This window comes from Pseudophryne corroboree, chromosome 5, assembly GCF_028390025.1.
Source record: "Pseudophryne corroboree isolate aPseCor3 chromosome 5, aPseCor3.hap2, whole genome shotgun sequence".
NCBI lineage: Eukaryota > Metazoa > Chordata > Amphibia > Anura > Myobatrachidae > Pseudophryne > Pseudophryne corroboree.
In genome coordinates, this window is record NC_086448.1 from 115,342,969 (window position 1) to 115,365,407 (window position 22,439).

A 22,439-nucleotide genomic window follows, 5' to 3' on the forward strand; every position below is an offset into this window, starting at 1 on the left:
ATTTGGGTGAATTAGCCACAAAGACGTCTTGCTATGACATTTGTTCCTTCCCAAAGCAAAGAAATATTGCGTTTAATATGAGAAGTATTGTTCACATCCTCCCACTGCCCCCTAAGAAATATTACACTGCTGTCTGACTTCATTCAAAATGCTAAATTATGCCATTAGGCATGGACAATAGCTGTTACCACAAAGTATTTCTAAGATATAGATAAATGTAGTCACCTTTTATCTAAAACAAACATATCATACAGTATGTATCAGTCAAATTAGATTAGATTGATAAATTAAATAACTATAAAGAGCTCTTCTTCAATGTCAAGTTTACACTGGTTATTATACCTTTACCAACAGCTAAAAAAAAAAGTTCCAGGCTGTGCCTGCTGACTTGTCCCTTACTTGGTAAAGGAAAGGGCTTTATAATGATCTGTTTACTTCCTCTGCCATGTTTGGATATTCTATACTTACTTCGTTCTCATTGCTCTGTCTAGGAACTTTTTGGAATTGCAAAACTGCATCTGGAGTCATCAAGGGTATATTTTTGCTCTTAATCATTATTTTTTTTAGCAGCTATTTGCATATGGTTTATTGTTGGTGCAGCAGCTTCTTAATGATCCCATGATCCATATTGAGCTAGAATAATCTTATACAATTCATGGCAAAGTTTCATGGAGATATCCCTTATACAATAACCTCCAGGATAACAAAAGGGCGCATGGTCTGATGTGTCCTAGGTTTCTGCGCTGCCTTTTTTTTTTTTTTTAAAGTTAAACTTTTATTTACATAGCAAAAAATGTTCAAGACAAATGTGATAAATTACAGATATGCAAATTTCTTTCAAGTGTGTCTAGCTGGGGCTGAATAACTCCATGCAAGTCGATCTGTGCTCACTCAGGACCCCAGGGAGCTGATCAAAGCACCCATTCTCTTTCATGCCTAGAATCCCCCTCCAAACTATCTCTATACAATATGTTTCCATCATGCACTTAATGTGCTGGGACATAGAACTCCTTGCAATCTAGCTAGTTTCCCGACCTCTTTGTTCTGTGGCATAACAGTGAGAAAGGAAAGAGCCTTGCCTTGTTGCCAGCTTACTCAAATGCTAAAACATGCGTCATTTTTCACCAGGTTCCTTCTTGATATTCTCAAAAGCCAAACTATAAAACGGGTCTCAGCTCCTTTTAGCATTAATTACTAGGCTGTCCTGGCTAGGTTTTTTTTTTTTTACCCTATTATATGCATTTCACAGCAGGGATTTTCTGCAAGCCTATTGCAGCTGGGAATGAAGCTATGAACCTATTTTTTAACTGGAAAATGAGCAGAAATCTTAAATATAAAACGAACACACAGCACCATCCTACAGATTGCAGATAATCTCAGTCAATGCCCTGGAATGGAGAACCCTAATACATACATAGTAGCAAAAGTTGTTTCAAAACTTAAAGTTGTCAAATAAAACTTTCTGTGGTTGCTAATATCTAGCGTCCCATTGTTAAGGATAAATCCACAAGGCACTTGACTTGAGGATCCCAGGACGCACAGGCGATGAGGTCTATGTGCCTATTAATGCACATTCAATTTGTGTGTTTATATGTCACAGTCCGTGTAGATTTAGACAATTATTGGCTATGGCGTGAAGCCAGTTCTGGGAAAGATTCCCATACTGACTCCTATTAACCCTCTCTGGTTTAACTCTGCTGGAAACCGACTCACCAGCAATTGCCATTAATCTACTTACTAATTAAGCCAATTCATTTGTAAAAGGGGGAAATTCCTTTCTTTGGAAAGAAATTTGAAAGAAGCGCCAAACTGTGTAACTGTAATTGATGCAGAGACTACCAGAACAAGGTGTTGATATATAGCAGTTTATTTAGGAAAGTTAAACAGGTTTCTAAGGCAACCCTGTTGTAGGGACGGGTACAAGACATGAGGGCTGGAAGGAGTCTGCTTGCTGTGGAGTAACAATAGCTGCTGTGTGTTATAGCTCACTCCATATATTGTATGTAGTTTTATTTAGCAGCATAAGGTCAATTATCAACATGCTTATTTTATTTAGCATGCCCCATTAAAGTATACCGGGGCTCAGGGGTGTCTAATTCTGTAGAATATCATGGATTTATCTATACCAGAGGTTCTCAAACTCGGTCCTCGGGGGCACACACAGTGCATGTTTTGCAGGTAATCCAGCAGGTGCACAGGTGTATTAATTACTCACTGACACATTTTAAAAGGTCCACAGGTGGAGCTAATTATTTCACTTGCGATTCTGTGAGACCTGCAAAACATGCACTGTGTGTGCCCCAGAGGACCGAGTTTGAGAACCTCTGATCTAGACCATTGTTTCCCAACCACGGTCATCATGGCACACCAACAGTGCAGGTTTTAGCGATATCCAGGCTTTAGCACAGGTGACTTAATTAGTAGCTCAGTTATTTTGATTTAACCATCTATGCTGAAGCCTGGATATCACTAAAACCTGCACTGTTGGTGTGCCTTGAGGACTGCGGTTGGGAATGCCTGGTCTAGACATTGCATAGTGCAGTGGTTCTCAAAGTCGGTCCTCAGGACCCCACACAGTGCATGTTTTGCAGGTAACCCAGCAAGTGCACAGGTGTTTTAATTACTCACTGACACATTTTAAAAGGTCCACAGGTGGAGCTAATTATTTCACTTGTGATTCTGTGAGGAGACCTGCAAAACATGCACTGTGTGGGGTCCTGAGGACCGAGTTTGAGAACCTGTGGCCTAGTGGGAAAGGAGGAGTAGTCTGGGAGAGGATGGTGTAAATAGGTTATGCCACAGGTTCCCAAACTTACTTGAATCACAGCACCATAGAGCAGGCATTCCCAACCACGGTCCTCAAGGCACACCAACATTGCAGGTTTTAGTGATATCCAGGCTTCAGCGCAGGTGTCTTAATTAGTAGCTCAGTTATTTTGATTTAACCATCTGTGCTGCAGCCTGGATATCACTAAAACCTGCACTGTTGGTGTGCCTTGAGGACCGTGGTTGGGAACGCCTGCCATAGAGTATCAGCATTTTTTCAAGGCACCTGTAGTCCAAAAGTTTCTTATTGATAAATTGAAAATAAATATTAAAATAAGTAAATTGTGCTTAAATGTCATCCTTAGGGTCAGTTATATGGTGGGGGACATAGTTGTGGCTCTAGCTGTCCACATGTTTTATGATTGGCAGACTAGCACTGGTTTTGCCTATCACTTTGACTATAAATAATTTGTTTTGGTCCTGGATCACCAGCCCGAGGCACCCCTGCAAGAACCTCACAGCACCCCAGGGTGCCTAGGCACACAGTTTAAGAACTACTGGGTTATGCTGTTTTTTTTCTTTTTCGAGTCCCTCATTCCCCAAGGGCTCCCCATGGTCAAGATGCACTCCTAATACCTGTCTGTGTCAGGTGTGACCTTGTCACTACCTCTCCTCCATGAGCTTGATGTGTACAGTAAGGTTGGGTGGGGCTGTCATTTAAAGTGTATCCACACTGCAGAATAGAGGCAGAAGTTTTGTGGGATCAATCAACACTCAACCAAACAGTTCATTAGACTCCAGTTACATCACTGAGGCATGAGGCATCATGTACCTCTTGGCTCAGTGATATTAAAAATGACTAGTGAATTGATAAGCTACATCTTTGGTGAAGTCCAAAAACCATCTGCTACTACTACAAGTAGGCCCTGGTATGCTTTATGAGGGGTAAATTTAGTTTCTCATGGGAATAGTCCCTGTTGGTTGGCATTCTGACCATCGGGATAGTTAGGGTCCGGGATGTAGGTGCTGGTATTGTGACCGGCGGTCTCCTGACCACCAGTCACATAAATACATCCCCAGGACTTCATCACAATGTTTGGCAGTGTACATTATCACCAATTATGGAGACGATCTTAGCTAATTTTTCTGTGCACATCTAGTGAAGATAATGGCCACAGCCATGACACAGTACTAAACTCCATACAGACACAGTAGAGACATGAAAGTAGTGTAGAAGATTCCAGCCCTTTAAAAAAGTTTGTTTTTTAAAGTTCTCCTCTGGATTCACTGACAGTTTGTGGTCAACCGGTGTCCAAGAACAAGCCAACGTCCTTAGACAAAAAGATTTCTTTTCATTCTGCCTATTAACAATTCTTCCAATCAAATTTTGTTTTGAGTCTGGATAGTTGTTTTGGTGCCAACCATGTGCTGATGTCCGGCACAGTTGGCAGAAATCAAACAAATCACCATATGAGTATGGCCAGCTTAAGCCAACACACAGGGCGGCTATTGCTGACTCAACAATCATGTGAATTTCAGTTGAAATCTCCCAAGTGCTTACCTTGACCCACTGACGAATTCATGGCCCAATGGGCCTGGGCTGAAAATGCTCAAGGGCTTATTGTGAGATGTGGAGGAGCTATGACCAGCGCTGTGTGGGTGTGGTTAGTACCACATGGGCATGGCTAGTGCCATGTGGGTGTGATTAGTGCTGTGTGGGAGTGGCCAGTGTCATATGGGTATGTACACACCTACACTTATCAGCCCCAATGTCTTATATATTTTTGCTAAGTGGTACCAAACTCATGGGAACATTCAACCCTCGTATATTCATGGACCGGACAGGTCTTCTACTACATACTATCGTTGAGGAATTGTATTTTTATATAATTATTTTTTACTTTTTATATGTATTTGGGTAACTCTACACTCTGATAAATATATCTTACTTGGTACATGTACAGATGAAATTATAGCATTTAGCTTCTAGTTTCCTAATATGACCAGCCCTTTAGAGACAAAAAAAGTGTTTTTTTTTGGGGTAACGTTGGACCCTTGTATTTGGGAGCCATCTTGCCACATAAGTTACAAGAGGGAAAGAGCTGGGGGATTCGGTGCCATTTGGTGGAGAAGGTAGAAGATTCTAGCTGAATCTGGTGCTGCACCAGTAGTAGTTACACCGTTGGATCTGACCAAGAGTCACCTTTCCTTGAGAAGTCCACATCGCTTCCAATCTCCTGTGCCTCGATCACTGACAGATACTGCAATCTTGCCAGCAGGCATTCCTCCGGTAGGCTGAACAACCAATTTAATCTCAGTGCTGCATTAGTAATCTACACTCTAGGAAATAAAAAATTATTTTCAAGAGGTAAAAAATTGGACTATCCTGGTAAATCGTAACTAAATGTTCCAAAACATGTAATTTGCACCATATTATTACAGAAGAGCATCAACATCCAAGTCACATTGCACTCTTTACTAAATGTCATTTTTAGAACAAACATTTTAATAAGTTGCTCTGCGGAAAGGTATCCAGAGAATTACGGTCTCACAACTTGATGACGTCATGTTTACCAAGATGTTGCCATCCTGGAGATGAATGATTACAAGTTTATCACTTCATTTTCTTTCATTCTGTCAGAAGGTGGAGGGGGCAGTGGGGGGACCCCGACCATATCGTCTTCAGTGTCAGAAACCACCTGCAATTCTAAAATAATAAAAGGAGTTACATTTTATTGCAGCAGGATAATCCGCCTGTCAGTCTTGCTGCACATTCTATTTGATTAGTAAAACCCCTTGTTGTGCAGGGTTTACATGGACATGCTCTCCCTGCAAGCCTTAGTACCAACTAAAAGGATTAACGGTTTATACACTGGGCAAAAATAAAAGCTGAGTCAATGATGGCTTGCTAACAGAAACTAATCCATAATAACAGTGCTATTATTGTCAGTAAAGGTCTTACTAGCACGGGCAGACCGTATGAAATAATAACATATGAAATTTATCCATCTTTGAAGGATGCCACACACATGGACTGTGTTTCTGGTTTTCTATATATGGCACAGTGCTCCTGAGAACACAGGAAAAGTCTAAAGTAGAAACACAAAACATAATGAAGTTGACACTTCAGACAGGACTTCAGAAACACAGATACTGTATGATTGTAGCAGTCAAGTTTTTCTATTACAATTAAAAAACATGAATGATGAATTTGGAAGAGTTCCATCCAAGGCAGGTCTGACACTTCTTCCCCACTTTAAGGCCCTGGTGAGCCAAGTCATGTACCACATTAGTGGGGTCTCAACTATAATACTAGAGATAATAAGTATTCTTAAGAAAGTAGGACAAAAAATGGCAGCAAGAGTTTTGGTTTAGAACCTAAGCAAGGTTTACTTTCATTGTTAGACTTGGACAAATATTAGTCCAAGGGTTGGACATTGGGCAGTGAGGAATATTTGGTTGAGATCTGTATATGTTTTATATGATGCAAAAGATTTCATGGACAAATAGTTCACTTTATAAGAAGAGATTCCCATCATTCTTTACTTTTATTTCTTGGGAACCATACAGCTGAGAAGAAAGCCCTTTATAAAGAAGTGTAATGGTTGAACCAGTTCAAATGCTTATTAAATGCTCCCTTAACCACAATGGCCATGCCACCTACGCTTGTCCTGTGCTATCTGTGCTCTGCAATCACCAGAGCTCCATGGAACCACATTTCATCTATATGACAGAGAGATTACCTCTTGCTTCTCTAAATGCTCCATCTCTATCTTAAATCTAACTCCCTTCACCCATCTCCCTATCAGTGTTCCCCTAAAGGGTCTGTTTTTGTGTTCTGGGCCACCTTTTGTTCTACAGTTATACTTCCTCATTTAAGATTCATTGGCCTCCATTACCACTACTACACAGATAACACCTAAAACATTTGCCTCTTCTCTCATGACCTCTCCCCCTCCATCCTCTCTTGCATCTGTAACTGTCTTGTGGACATCCCAGCACATTCTCAAACTCAAAATGTCCAAAAAAGCCTCATTGTCACCCCCCCCCCCCCCCCACCCCTTCATCATACAGGGATTCCTCCCCACTGGTCCGTTATCTCCTCTGTCCTCAAAGTTCACTGCCGTCAACTTCACTGCCCACAATATTCTCACAGTCATCCCATTTCCACTTCTCAATATCTCTAGAATCAGAATCTTTTTACCCCATGGATACGACCAATGCTCTCATCCACGTACTTGCCACTTCACACGTGGACTACTACAAACTCCTCCTGTTTGGATTTCCTGTTACGCACCACTCCCTACTTTAGTCTATTCTTAATGCTGCCAGGCATACTATTTACCACTCCTGCCACTCTGCGTTGGCTTCCCCACCTAAGCAAACTGCTTCACTGTCTCCTCCTCTTCCACATAGAAAAAACTGAAATGCTCCACAACCTTGAACATATCTAACCTCCCTTCTGACCACACCCCCTCCTGCCATCTCCTCTCCTCTGGTCACCTCCTTTCACTTCCATATCAAAGAATTCCTGCGGATTGGATGACATATTGTGCATTTTATTGTGCACATTGGTTAGTGTGTACCAACTACCGTGCACTCCTGCTCTCCATGTTGGTCGTCCTATCTGCTGTGCTGCACAGCCGATGGGTTGACCCAGCAGACGATGTCATGCGGGTGAACGATAAGGATGACTGACATCTCGTCCTGTCATGTGTGTCGTTGGCCATGATCTCGAGATCGTTTAATGTGTACCCAGCCTTAATCTGCATATGGTGTTGTGGACACCTTGTGGCGCCACCAACAGTGAAGATAAAAAAATATATATATATTTTACCAGAAATTTCATATGGTTATGGATTTTTTACACTGATAGGTATCACTTACTCCCTAACCAGACTAGTACATATAAACCTAAAAACTATCTTCAATAGCAGGTTATGTTTTATATGTAAAGATCACTTTGGTATTTTAGCCATCATTATGCTTAAATAACAAACAATTATGTGGTTTCAAGCCAAAAGAGCTGCAGCAATTGGTACAAATGGTCAATAACCATGCGGAAAAACCTTTGATGAATTCGGTCCGAGTTTGCTCTATTGACTTAACATTCAGGGACAATAAGTCAGAGTCTAGACAGGTCTCTTGCTGTGATCAACAATAATTGTCCAATGAATGAGGAAGAAAAATAGAAATATAAGTGGATATAAAAATAAACAAAAATGTACTGTAGTAATGAAAAGCCTTAACAAATCTACAAGCTGCACTAATAGCCAATGTATGTTTGATACAAACAAAGAGAAAACAACAAAATAAACACGCAAAAATAAATAGAAAATTAAAAACTGAATATAAGCAGCAAAGTGGTTCTCTCCTCCCAAAGCTCAGTTTGATGATTCAGCTATGAACATTAGATTGTATAATTGCCTGAAATAAAAGTCATAATTACAGACATCTTCTAAATGGTATAGATTGTGTCTGGTCACTGTTATAATTAATGGCAATAACATTTTGATATCAAATCAGGAATATATATATAATTATATATTGTATATATAACATTTTTTTTTGTGTCCATAGAGGTACAATATAAAATGAAAAATCTGAGATAAAATAATGCTGAGCCACAGACTGAGGAGTGTATAATAAGACATACAGTATACAATTAGGATACCAATTACTAAACTAAAGTGAAATAAAAAGAATCATATCTATCTATCTATCTATCTATCTATCTATCTATCTATCTATCTATCTATCTTTTTATACCAGTGATAAATTGAACCCAATATACATCTTAATGCGGAGGATGTATATATGACCCTGAAACAACATTAACAGCTACAGCAGCCATGTACCGTAAGGCTGATGACATTTCACAGGTAATACAATTTAGAAAGAAACACTTCCACGTTTTCTGTGTTAACAATGTGAATTTTAGTAAACTACTATAAATTGCAATTCAAAAGCACTGATCTTACCATCCCCAATCATTTTTTATACTGATCAAATGAATGCAGATACTCCCATTTGGGAGGGGCGACATGACATTTCATTTTCCTCTTGTAAACAGGTCACAGACCTTTCACAGACCCTAAAGGCAGTGGGAGGGAGTGCTTTGCTAAACCGTGTAACCAAATCAAGCCAATGGTTACCCCTTTTCAATACCACTGGTCTGCACAATGCTATTCACATAGCAGCACAGTGGCTCTGAAAGAATGGTCAGCCAGTATCTTATTCTCTTTCAAGTAACAGACTTCTTACAGCAATCATCTAACAGGAGTCTGGGTTAAACTAAACTACATACGCAAACACAACATAAAACTAGATGATATCATAAAACTCTACGTAATTCATTACGTGGTCCGATGTGGTTTTGTTTGAATCCGAAGACACAAAGACACTACAAGAGTGCCCTGGAGATGACCTATTGCTTTCTCGTCGCTTAAGCCCATCAGAAATTCCATTGTTAGGTTTGATTAATTGAAACTGATAAGTTACCATGAATAAAGATTGTTTTTCTGTTTAATGCGGTGGGACTGATTTGGTAAATGCTTATTCATGTAACTATGCCGGGCAGCATATGGGCAATGTGCATTCAGTATTGCAAACATATACAATTTATTATGCTTGTATGGCCACGGCCAAAGAGCCTTTTCTGCTTTTCATGGTGAAGTGTGAATAAAAAAAAAAACCTCCATTTAAAGAGTCACTAGTATCATTACATTGGACTACAATGTGTGTCTGCGTCTCTGTGAATAAGTGACAGGGAAAGGGTGGACAATGAAAAACAAAACTTTAAAAAGTACATGTCAATAAAAGTGCTCTTGTGTATTTTAATACACCAGACAAAGAAAATGTGACTCAATGGCTAGCTGGTTCATAAAATGGCATATTTAGCAAATCTCATGTCATGTGTCAGATTAGCCTGATTAACTCATCATTTATATGAAAGGAAAGAATTAAAGTGGCGTGAGGGCTGTGTCCACTAACATTCTTAAACATTAATTTCCTTTAATTGCATTTTGTGACTCCTTCATTTATATATATTTAGCGGAGCCAACACTGGAATATAAAAAAAAATAATCAAATTTTGCAAAGGCAATAGAACAGCCCCTTTTTCCTAGCTATAAACATTAGTTGCTGTCATTTATATGGTGCTAAACATCTGTATACATAGTAAAAAAGTAATAGCATTTTCTAAAGACAAAATATTGTTATATCAATAGTGTCACAAGAAGATACTTGTACTTAGATTATCTTGGTTATTAAGTTGCTTAAATAACACTCATAAAGTGATAAATTAAAAAAAAAAGAATAACCAACAAATAAAATAAAATAGGGTCTATTCAGAAAACTGTAATTAGATAATTAGACCATTGAAAATTATCATGGTTTTTCACCTTCTGTATTTTGACATATTTATACTGGATAAGAATACATGCCGGTACAGACCAAGGGAAAACTGGCCTGTCTACAGGGCTGTATTAGCCACAAGGCTAATTAGGCCGAAGCCTAGGGGCCCTGTACGGACTAGGGACCTGTCATTTTTTTTGCTGAGGCACTGTTAGCCATAGGGCTCCAGTGGTTAAAGGCACTTTGCACACTCGTAGTCAGCTGAGGTTTGTCTTGAGACAATGGTGGTGGGTGGGGAAGGGGGTGTTTACAGTGGACCAATAGCGCACTAGCGCTATTTCTAAAGAGAAAATAAAAGGAGGAACGAGGTCTGTGAGGGAAGAGGTCAGCAGACTTTATTTCATCTGGATATTGGTGTCCGTGTGAATACTGAAAGTGTAGATGATAGTAGAAAGTTTGCTTCCAAAATGTCAGCTGTAGTGGGGTGAAAGATTGAAATGCCAGAGGGGGCCCGAAATACCTGAAAGTCTAGGGGTCCGGCCATGGGTTAATACGGCCCTGCCTGTGTAGGTCTCTTTTTTGCCATCTTTCAGATATACTTTTAGCCCAATGCCCATAAGCCTGCGACTCTCATCATTATAAATATTGTTCTGTGAAGCCCCCATTGCCACCTATGGGGGCTGCAGGCATCTGACAGGATACAACAAAATACACCTTTTACTATACTAAATGTGGAGAGCTGATAATTAAAGTTAAGGTAACACGTTAGCTTCAGGGGCGCCAAGATAGGGGATGCGGGTACTAATTCCTCAGGACTCGGACTCTTGGAGTAGCCTGCGGGGGCATGGGCCAGCTGTGGAGGACAAATGTCCTACTTTGCAGCATAGTATTTTACATATTTTTTCCTGGAGGGAAACCCCCAGTTTGTCCAAGCCCCCTTCTGTACCATGGCCCAGCGGCTGTCTCAATGGCCCTGGTTGGCCTAAGCTCTACTCCTTCAAACTTGCCTGTACATGCAGGAGAAGATTGAGCTGAAATACACTGTGCTGCTGTTAACTTTCTAGTGATCTAATAGGCTAGAAATGTTTCTAGCAATATCGACTTCAAAACTGGTAACACATGGACATAATGGAGAGGCATCATGACTAACACACAGACACTCAGGGGAGAAAGCATGACTATACAGACTTACAAGACAGGAAGCAGGACTAAAGATGGGCATACTGTACCCCGGCCCCCCTCTGTCAAGGGGCCCCACAGCCAGAGCACACTGACATCACTAGTTCTCCCTCTTGTGCAGCAGCAGAACCAGGCTGCCAGAATGTGAGCAGAGGGGAGAGAAGGGATCCCAGGTTCTCCTCCTCCCACCTGGGTGTCAGGGTCCTGTGTAAACTGTTATCTATGAGAGCGTTCTTGTCTAGTGTGTTAGTAGCACAGAGGCTGCTGCTATTGCATTTTTGCAAGATAAATTATAGATTTTATTTTTCTATGTGTATTTTAAGCTTACGTTGTCTTTGTTCCACTACAAGAAAACATTATAAAATAATTGTGTCTCTCTATAAGGCACAGATATAAACAGTACCCATGCCTTATTAAACTATTAGTTTAAATCTAATATACACCATTGGTTCATATTTAATATACACAAGCCATACCTCCCAACATGACCCATCCCAGGTGGGACAAAATGCTCTCTACCTGGACTTCCCTCTTAATTTATGATTATAATCATTTTTGTTGAAATACCTTTTTTTTATCAATGAAATAGTTCAACACATGTGATGCCAATCATATATTAAAAGGGAAGTCCAGGTACAGAGAATGTTGTCCCTCCCAGAATGGGTCATGTTGAAAGGTACGCACAATCTGATATACACCCTCCCCCTCCACCAGGTCTTCCCTGTCCTAAGTGCAACATTCTGTATAAAGTTGAACCTACTCTAACTCTTGTGTTGGTTTTGTGTCTTTCTAAACATTTATAGAAAATATTGTACAAATTCACCAGACCAGATATTTTTCATCACTACTATATCCTACTTTGTACAAATAAAGAGATTCTGAAAAACAAAAGTTAACAAAAATGGGTGTATGTACTAGTGATGAGCGGGTTCGGTTTCTCGGAAACCGAACCCCCCCGAACTTCACCCTTTTTACACGGGTCCGAGCCATACTCGGATTCTCCCGTATGGCTCGGGTAACCCGAGCGCGCCCGAACGTCATCATCCCGCTGTCGGATTCTCGCGAGATTCGGATTCTATATAAGCAGCCGCGCGTCGCCGCCATTTTCACTCGTACATTGGAAATGTTAGGGATAGGACGTGGCTGGCGTCCTCTCCGTTATTGTTGAACTTGATTGTGCTGTGCACTATTGCTTAATTGTGGGGAGGGCTGGGGAGCAGCTGTATAATATAGGAGGAGTACAGTGCAGAGTTTTGCTGATCAGTGACCACCAGTTATCCGTTCCCTGCCTGAAAAAAACGCTCCATATCTGTGCTCACAGTGTGCCGCATATATCTGTGCTCACACTGCTTAATTGTGGGGACTGGGGAGCAGCTGTATTATATAGCAGGAGTACAGTGCAGAGTTTTGCTGACAGTGACCACCAGTATACGTTGTCTGCCTGAAAAATACTCCATATCTGTGCTCAGTGTGCTGCTTTATTGTGGGGACTGGGGACCACCAGTATAATATTATATAGGAGGAGTACAGTGTAGAGTTTTGCTGACCAGTGACCACCAGTATATAATATATAGCATTACGGTACAGTAGGCCACTGCTGTACCTACCTCTGTGTCGTCATTAAGTATACTATCCATCTACATTCTATACCTGTGGTGCATTTTAGTTTTGCAGTTTGCTGACACAGTGACCACCAGTATACTATATATAGCAGTACGGAAGGCCACTGCTGTACCTACCTCTGTGTCGTCATTAAGTATACTATCCATCTACATTCTATACCTGTAGTGCATTTTAGTTTTGCAGTTTGCTGACATAGTGACCACCAGTATACTATATATAGCATTACGGAAGGCCACTGCTGTACCTATCTCTATGTCGTCATTAAGTATACTATCCATCTACATTCTATACCTGTGGTGCATTTTAGTTTTGCAGTTTGCTGACACAGTGACCACCAGTATACTATATATAGCAGTACGGTACGGAAGGCCACTGCTGTACCTACCTCTGTGTCGTCATTAAGTATACTATCCATCTACATTCTATACCTGTGGTGCATTTTAGTTTTGCAGTTTGCTGACACAGTGACCACCAGTATACTATATATAGCAGTACGGAAGGCCACTGCTGTACCTACCTCTGTGTCGTCATTAAGTATACTATCCATCTACATTCTATACCTGTGGTGCATTTTAGTTTTGCAGTTTGCTGACACAGTGACCACCAGTATACTATATATAGCAGTACGGAAGGCCACTGCTGTACCTACCTCTGTGTCGTCATTAAGTATACTATCCATCTACATTCTATACCTGTGGTGCATTTTAGTTTTGCAGTTTGCTGACACAGTGACCACCAGTATACTATATATAGCAGTACGGAAGGCCACTGCTGTACCTACCTCTGTGTCGTCATTAAGTATACTATCCATCTACATTCTATACCTGTGGTGCATTTTAGTTTTGCAGTTTGCCGACACAGTGACCACCAGTATACTATATATAGCAGTACGGAAGGCCACTGCTGTACCTACCTCTGTGTCGTCATTAAGTATACTATCCATCTACATTCTATACCTGTGGTGCATTTTAGTTTTGCAGTTTGCTGACACAGTGACCACCAGTATACTATATATAGCAGTACGGAAGGCCACTGTTGTACCTACCTCTGTGTCGTCATTAAGTATACTATCCATCTACATTCTATACCTGTGGTGCATTTTAGTTTTGCAGTTTGCTGACACAGTGACCACCAGTATACTATATATAGCAGTACGGAAGGCCACTGCTGTACCTACCTCTGTGTCGTCATTAAGTATACTATCCATCTACATTTTATACCTGTGGTGCATTTTAGTTTTGCAGTTTGCTGACACAGTGACCACCAGTATACTATATATAGCAGTACGGTACGGAAGGCCACTGCTGTACCTACCTCTGTGTCGTCATTAAGTATACTATCCATCTACATTCTATACCTGTGGTGCATTTTAGTTTTGCAGTTTGCTGACACAGTGACCACCAGTATACTATATATAGCAGTACGGAAGGCCACTGCTGTACCTACCTCTGTGTCGTCATTAAGTATACTATCCATCTACATTCTATACCTGTGGTGCATTTTAGTTTTGCAGTTTGCTGACACAGTGACCACCAGTATACTATATATAGCAGTACGGAAGGCCACTGCTGTACCTACCTCTGTGTCGTCATTAAGTATACTATCCATCTACATTCTATACCTGTGGTGCATTTTAGTTTTGCAGTTTGCTGACACAGTGACCACCAGTATATATAGCAGTACAGTACGGAAGGCCACTGCTCTACCTACCTCTGTGTCGTCAAGTATACTATCCATCCATACCTGTGGTGCATTTCAGTTGTGCGCAGTATATATAGTAGTAGGCCATTGCTATTGATACTGGCATATAATTCCACACATTAAAAAATGGAGAACAAAAATGTGGAGGTTAAAATAGGGAAAGATCAAGATCCACTTCCACCTCGTGCTGAAGCTGCTGCCACTAGTCATGGCCGAGACGATGAAATGCCATCAACGTCGTCTGCCAAGGCCGATGCCCAATGTCATAGTAGAGAGCATGTAAAATCCAAAAAACAAAAGTTCAGTAAAATGACCCAAAAATCTAAATTAAAAGCGTCTGAGGAGAAGCGTAAACTTGCCAATATGCCATTTACGACACGGAGTGGCAAGGAACGGCTGAGGCCCTGGCCTATGTTCATGGCTAGTGGTTCAGCTTCACATGAGGATGGAAGCACTCATCCTCTCGCTAGAAAAATGAAAAGACTTAAGCTGGCAAAAGCACAGCAAAGAACTGTGCGTTCTTCTAAATCACAAATACCCAAGGAGAGTCCAATTGTGTTGGTTGCGATGCCTGACCTTCCCAACACTGGACGGGAAGAGCTTGCGCCTTCCACCATTTGCACGCCCCCTGCAAGTGCTGGAAGGAGCACCCGCAGTCCAGTTCCTGATAGTCAAATTGAAGATGTCACTGTTGAAGTACACCAGGATGAGGATATGGGTGTCCTGGCGCTGGGGAGGAAATTGACAAGGAGGATTCTGATGGTGAGGTGGTTTGTTTAAGTCAGGCACCCGGGGAGACACCTGTTGTCCGTGGGACGAATATGGCCATTGACATGCCTGGTCAAAATACTAAAAAAATCAGCTCTTCGGTGTGGAATTATTTCAACACAAATGCGGACAACAGGTGTCAAGCCGTGTGTTGCCTTTGTCAAGCTGTAATAAGTAGGGGTAAGGACGTTAACCACCTCAGAACATCCTCCCTTATACGTCACCTGCAGCGCATTCATCATAAGTCAGTGACAAGTTCAAAAACTTTGGGTGACAGCGGAAGCAGTCCACTGACCACTAAATCCCTTCCTCTTGTAACCAAGCTCCTGCAAACCACACCACCAACTCCCTCAGTGTCAATTTCCTCCTTACCCAGGAAAGCCTATAGTCCTGCAGGCCATGTCACTGGCAAGTCTGACGAGTCCTCTCCTGCCTGGGATTCCTCCGATGCATCCTTGAGTGTAACGCCTACTGCTGCTGGCGCTGCTGTTGTAGCTGCTGGGAGTCGATCGTCATCCCAGAGGGGAAGTCGGAAGACCACTTGTACTACTTCCAGTAAGCAATTGACTGTCCAACAGTCCTTTGCGAGGAAGATGAAATATCACAGCAGTCATCCTGCTGCAAAGCAGATAACTCAGGCCTTGGCAGCCAGGGCGGTGAGAAACGTGGTTCCGGTATCCACCGTTAATTCAAAGCCAACTAGAGACTTGATTGAGGTACTGTGTCCCCGGTACCAAATACCATCTAGGTTCCATTTCTCTAGGCAGGCGATACCGAAAATGTACACAGACCTCAGAAAAAGACTCACCAGTGTCCTAAAAAATGCAGTTGTACCCAATGTCCACTTAACCACGGACATGTGGACAAGTGGAGCAGGGCAGACTCAGGACTATATGACTGTGACAGCCCACTGGGTAAATGTATTGCCTCCCGCAGCAAGAACAGCAGCGGCGGCACCAGTAGCAGCATCTCGCAAACGCCAACTCGTTCCTAGGCAGGCTACGCTTTGTATCACCGCTTTCCAGAATAGGCACACAGCTGACAACCTCTTACGGAAACTGAGGAAGATCATCGCAGAATGGCTTACCCCAATTGGACTCTGCTGGGGATTTGTGACATCGGACAACGCCAGCAATATTGTGCGTGCATTACATCTGGGCAAATTCCAGCACATCCCATGTTTTGCACATACATTGAATTTGGTGGTGCAGAATTATTTAAAAAATGACAGGGGCGTGCAAGAGATGCTGTCGGTGGCCCGAAGAATTGCGGGCCACTTTCGGCATTCAGCCACCGCGTACAGAAGACTGGAGCACCACCAAACATTCCTGAACCTGCCCTGCCATCATCTGAAGCAAGAGGTGGTAACGAGGTGGAATTCAACCCTCTATATGCTTCAGAGGATGGAGGAGCAGCAAAAGGCCATTCAAGCCTATACATCTGCCCACGATATAGGCAAAGGAGGGGGAATGCACCTGACTCAAGCGCAGTGGAGAATGATTTCAATGTTGTGCAAGGTTCTGCAACCCTTTGAACTTGCCACACGTGAAGTCAGTTCAGACACTGCCAGCCTGAGTCAGGTCATTCCCCTCATCAGGCTTTTGCAGAAGAAGCTGGAGACATTGAAGGAGGAGCTAAAACAGAGCGATTCCGCTAGGCATGTGGGACTTGTGGATGGAGCCCTTAATTTGCTTAACCAGGATTCACGGGTGGTCAATCTGTTGAAATCAGAGCACTACATTTTGGCCACGTGCTCGATCCTAGATTTAAAATCTACGTTGTATCTCTCTTTCCGGCAGACACAAGTCTGCAGAGGTTCAAAGACCTGCTGGTGAGAAAATTGTCAAGTCAAGCGGAACGTGACCCGTCAACATCTCCTCCTTCACATTCTCCCGCAACTGGGGGTGCGAGGAAAAGGCTAAGAATTCCGAGCCCACCCGCTGGCGGTGATGCAGGGCAGTCTGGAGCGAGTGCTGACATCTGGTCCGGACTGAAGGACCTGCCAACGATTACTGATATGTCGTCTACGGTCACTTCATATGATTCTCTCACCATTGAAAGAATGGTGGAGGATTATATGAGTGACCGCATCCAAGTAGGCACGTCAGACAGTCCGTACGTATACTGGCAGGAAAAAGAGGCAATTTGGAGGCCCTTGCACAAACTGGCTTTATTCTACCTAAGTTGCCCTCCCTCCAGTGTGTACTCCGAAAGAGTGTTTAGTGCAGCCGCTCACCTTGTCAGCAATCGGCGTACGAGGTTACTTCCAGAAAATGTGGAGAAGATGATGTTCATCAAAATGAATTATAATCAATTCCTCCGTGGAGACATTCACCAGCAGCAATTGCCTCCACAAAGTACACAGGGACCTGAGATGGTGGATTCCAGTGGGGACGAATTAATAATCTGTGAGGAGGGGGATGTACACAGTGAAAGGGGTGAGGAATCGGAGGATGATGATGAGGTGGACATCTTGCCTCTGTAGTGCCAGTTTGTGCAAGGAGAGATTGATTGCTTCTTTTTTTGGTGGGGGCCCAAACCAACCAGTCATTTCAGTCACAGTCGTGTGGCAGACCCTGTCGCTGAAATGATGGGTTCGTTAAAGTGTGCATGTCCTGTTTATACAACATAAGGGTGGGTGGGAGGGCCCAAGGACAATTCCATCTTGCACCTCTTTTTTCTTTCATTTTTCTTTGCATCATGTGCTGTTTGGGGACAATTTTTTTGAAGTGCCATCCTGCCTGACACTGCAGTGCCACTCCTAGATGGGCCAGGTGTTTGTGTCGGCCACTTCTGTCGCTTAGCTTAGTCACACAGCGACCTTGGTGCGCCTCTTTTTTTCTGTGCATCATGTGCTGTTTGGGGACAATTTTTTTGAAGTGCCATCCTGCCTGACACTGCAGTGCCACTCCTAGATGGGCCAGGTGTTTGTGTCGGCCACTTGTGTCGCTTAGCTTAGTCACACAGCGACCTTGGTGCGCCTCTTTTTTTCTTTGCATCATGTGCTGTTTGGGGACTATTTTTTGAAGTGCCATCCTGCCTGACACTGCAGTGCCACTCCTAGATGGGCCAGGTGTTTGTGTCGGCCACTTGTGTTGCTTAGCTTAGCCATCCAGCGACCTCGGAGCAAATTTTAGGACTAAAAATAATATTGTGAGGTGTGAGGTGTTCAGAGTAGACTGGAAATGAGTGGAAATTATGGTTATTGAGGTTAATAAAACCATGGGATCAAAATGACCCCCAAATTCTATGATTTAAGCTGTTTTTTAGAGTTTTTTGTAAAAAACACCCGAATCCAAAACACACCCGAATCCGACAAAAAATGTTCGGTGAGGTTTTGCCAAAACGCGTCCGAATCCAAAACACGGCCGCGGAACCGAATCCAAAACCAAAACACAAAACCCGAAAAATGTCCGGTGCACATCACTAGTATGTACTCTGGAAGCTGGTACAAATACTGGGTGCAGGTTGTGATGCATCCGGCTCAGCATTCGGGCATAAGTACAATACTTTCACAGGTATCGTCAGGATCCCGTCATCAGTCTACTGACCGCCGGATCCCATACTGAATCTCTTTTTACGGGCAGTATCCCTTTTTACAATATACCGCCTGTTGGGTTTCCGGCATTCAGGATCCCGTTGCCGGAATTCCGACAGGCGTGTAAATGCTGGCGGCCGGAATCCCAACAGAAGCCTGATATTCCCCCTCGGCTGGTGGTCCACGCCACCATCCGAGGGGAAATAGAATAGTGTGGCGAGCAAAGCTCGCCACCGGGTCCCGAAGCATAGCAAGCCCATGAGGGGACTCGCTGCGCTTGCTTCTGGGATTCCAGCGTCGGCCTCCTGACTGCTGAGATCCCATAATTAATCCCTTTTTACAACTTCATTTTTGAACTGGAAAGAAACCGGAGCGACCAGAGGAAACACACGCAAATACATATACAGCAGGACAACCAAACTCCACACAGAGAGTATCTTGGACAAGAATTAAGCTCAGGACCTCAGGGCTGTGATGCATTAATACTAACCACTACACCAACCATGCTGCTGAATGCGAGGATACCAGATTTATGTGTATTTATGTGTACCCTTTTGCCCGTTGTTAGCCCATCCTGACTTGACCAAGGTGTACTGCATGTCTGTAGCTTACACTGTACCCTGGCACCTTTGTACTGTGGGTTCTGGGATCACACAGGAAAGGCACAATGCTAGCTTTGTTACACAGGTAACAGGGTAAACTGTAACTGCAATTAAACTAAGAAATTATGTATATAGGAATATTTACAATTTAAATGCCAGATGGTATCAGCCACACCCATAGCTCCTATTATGTATATTAGTAAATCTGATCTTATATCTAAGCCTGCTTATTTCATGTTACTGTAGTGAGCTATGGAGTGTAACAGTGGGTTAGGCAATCTCATGGTATGGTGCATGCATGAACAACGGACAACAGAACAGTGTGGCCAAACTACAAAGATACAATTACCATCTTGGTGATACAATTTACCAGATGGCAATATAGTTTAGACCCCAACAATTCCAGGTTGAATGAATGATGAACCCACACAAAAGGCAATGATGGTCATCATTCAATGCCGTTCTCCTTCTTCCTCTGTCAGGTCCCATTATATTCAGATTAGTTTGTGATTAGAAGGCGTAAACACATCGCACATCAGTTCTGATAAATTGATGATCAAAACAGCAGTGTTTAGACAGCTTCACCTGCACATTATGGAGGGTAGTGACAAAGATCAGCAATAAATGGGCAGGCGAAATGATGGGAACTAGAGGAGGAGCCAGAACTGTAGATAACAGAATAAATAATAAACAGCTGGTTCAGATTTAAAGTGGTACTAAATTGGTTGCCATAATCAGGGTCAACTATTGGGCCAGAATACAATAACTGGACAAACTGGTAATGAAGAGGACAATGCTTGAACCTAACTAACTTTAAGGAGACCTATAATGGAGAACAAAACAAAAGCCGATTTGATAGATACAGTGCCATGAATGTGTATGTGCGTTTGGATCAGCACGAGAGTTCTACATTATTGGGACATCTTGAGGCACCTCAGCAGATACACATATACAAGTAACCGCTTGGCCTTGACCAGACAGAGAATGAATAACTTTATTCTTCTCTCCTTAAATTGGTTTGGATGAGTGCAAATCTTGGAAAACTTTTGGATGACATCCATGTGTACAGAATAACGGAGAAAGTCCAGTCAAACAATGACTGACATTATTGTCTACAAGTTCTGGAATACAAGGACTATGCACAGTCAAAATGCCAACTGATCTTCTAACAATACCAGTTAATGGAAATGGTTAGAAGAATTACATCATGTTTAATAATATGTTAGAATCATCCATCTGCACAAGGAATAGTAAGGTGGTAATGTGGATTGTTCATAATTGGGGTATGCGAGTATGCTATTTTATAGCCTCCCCTGATTGCCAGCTGTGATCTAATATTATCTTCCAAATCTGTGTCTGCTTCCTAAGCAGTTGAGATCCGATTAGCATGACAATGAGCTACTACAGTATGTGTCACATGACACAGTACTACGGATTCATAGGGATTACCTCACATGCACTTCCAGGGATACCAATGCAGATCATACAAACGTAGTAATGTCATTTAGGTGCAGATTATTAGATCTACACTAAAAAAGGTCTACAGTCAATAGGTCTACCACTAATTGCAGACACGCATTAGGTCGACAGGGTCAAATGGTTGACAGGGTCAAAGGTCAACATATTATAGGTAGACAGTAGAAAAGGTCAACAGGGTGAAAAGGTCAACATGTAAATGGTCGACACAAAAAAAGCTAGGCAATTTTTTTTTTTGGGGGGGGGGGGGGGGTGTTGTCACTTTTCTACCACAAACAAGTCACATTAGTGTACTACGTCCCCTCACATGGCTTGCTTCGCCAGGTTAATATTCCCAATCGTAGTCCATGTGGATGTTAAGTGTGAAAAAGTTGAAAAAATTTAAAAAAAACCTGAAAAAACTTGTGTCTACCATATGTGTGTCGTCCATTATCATGCCGACCTTTTGACCATGTCAACATTTTACATGTCGACCTTTTGACCCTGTTGACCTAATGCATGTCTACCATTAATGGTAGACCTATTGACTGTAGACCTTTTTAGTGTAGATCTATAGTCCGGATACCATGTCATTTGCAGGTGATGGGCCTTTCCTGAAAGAGACCCATACAAACATAAGGAGAACATACAAACTTCACACAAATATGAGCATCTCTGGAATCACACACGTAACCCCAGCACTATCAGGCAGCTTATGTCAATCACTGTGCTGCGCTAGCATACTCTCATTTCATCTAAGAACACAGATTAGCAAGTGCCTCCAGAGTTCATTATCTGTGTTAGCCTGATATATCAATTTTTATGTAAAGCTGGGCACATGTCTTCTGACGGTGTGAACCAGTGCCGTGGCAATGTGATGTATGACACATCACATCCGCCGTACACACTAAACAATCCATTGTACGATGTTGCGATGTATCGTTACATGCTGCATGTAACTACACAGTGATGGCGGCAGAATCGTCCTATTGGACATGAAACACATCAAATGGGACAATTAAATGAATGACAGTCATGAACGACAGCTCAGGGGTACACACTATACAAGGTGTATGATCTATTGTCCCGATCCACGTTGGAACAATATATTGAACGATATATATCTTATAGAATGTACCCAGTTTAAGACTGGCGTAGTCTGAAGGTATCAAATCCTGTAAACCATTGCTTAGTCCATTATGACTCCCGTGAGGTGTTATTAGGGAAAAATTGTATATTACTATTTCTATTCAAAGTTCTTCTTGCAGTGGTTTCTATACAGGACCCTTCAACATTCCTAGTGAATTCAAAGGCTTCATTCTTAAGAACACTGATCCCACCTACAATATAGCTACCCGCTTTGCGCAATGATCGGAACACTTTGAAAAACAAATTCAACTAATGGTGTCCAGAAGTGCTGAATTTATTTTTGCTGCATTATTCCCACCACT

General features: G+C 42.3%; 1 protein-coding gene across 1 annotated transcript in view; it reads right to left on the bottom strand.

The window, feature by feature from the left end:
* Positions 1-5,221: 5,221 nt before the first annotated feature.
* The window catches only part of C5H10orf67 (chromosome 5 C10orf67 homolog), a 283,761-nt gene continuing 266,543 nt past the window's right edge, over positions 5,222-22,439 (bottom strand). Inside the window, exon 16 of the mRNA XM_063921592.1 lies at positions 5,222-5,473. Coding sequence (XP_063777662.1) covers positions 5,370-5,473 — 104 coding nt within the window. The 3' untranslated portion in view covers positions 5,222-5,369. The remainder of the gene's footprint in view (positions 5,474-22,439) is intronic.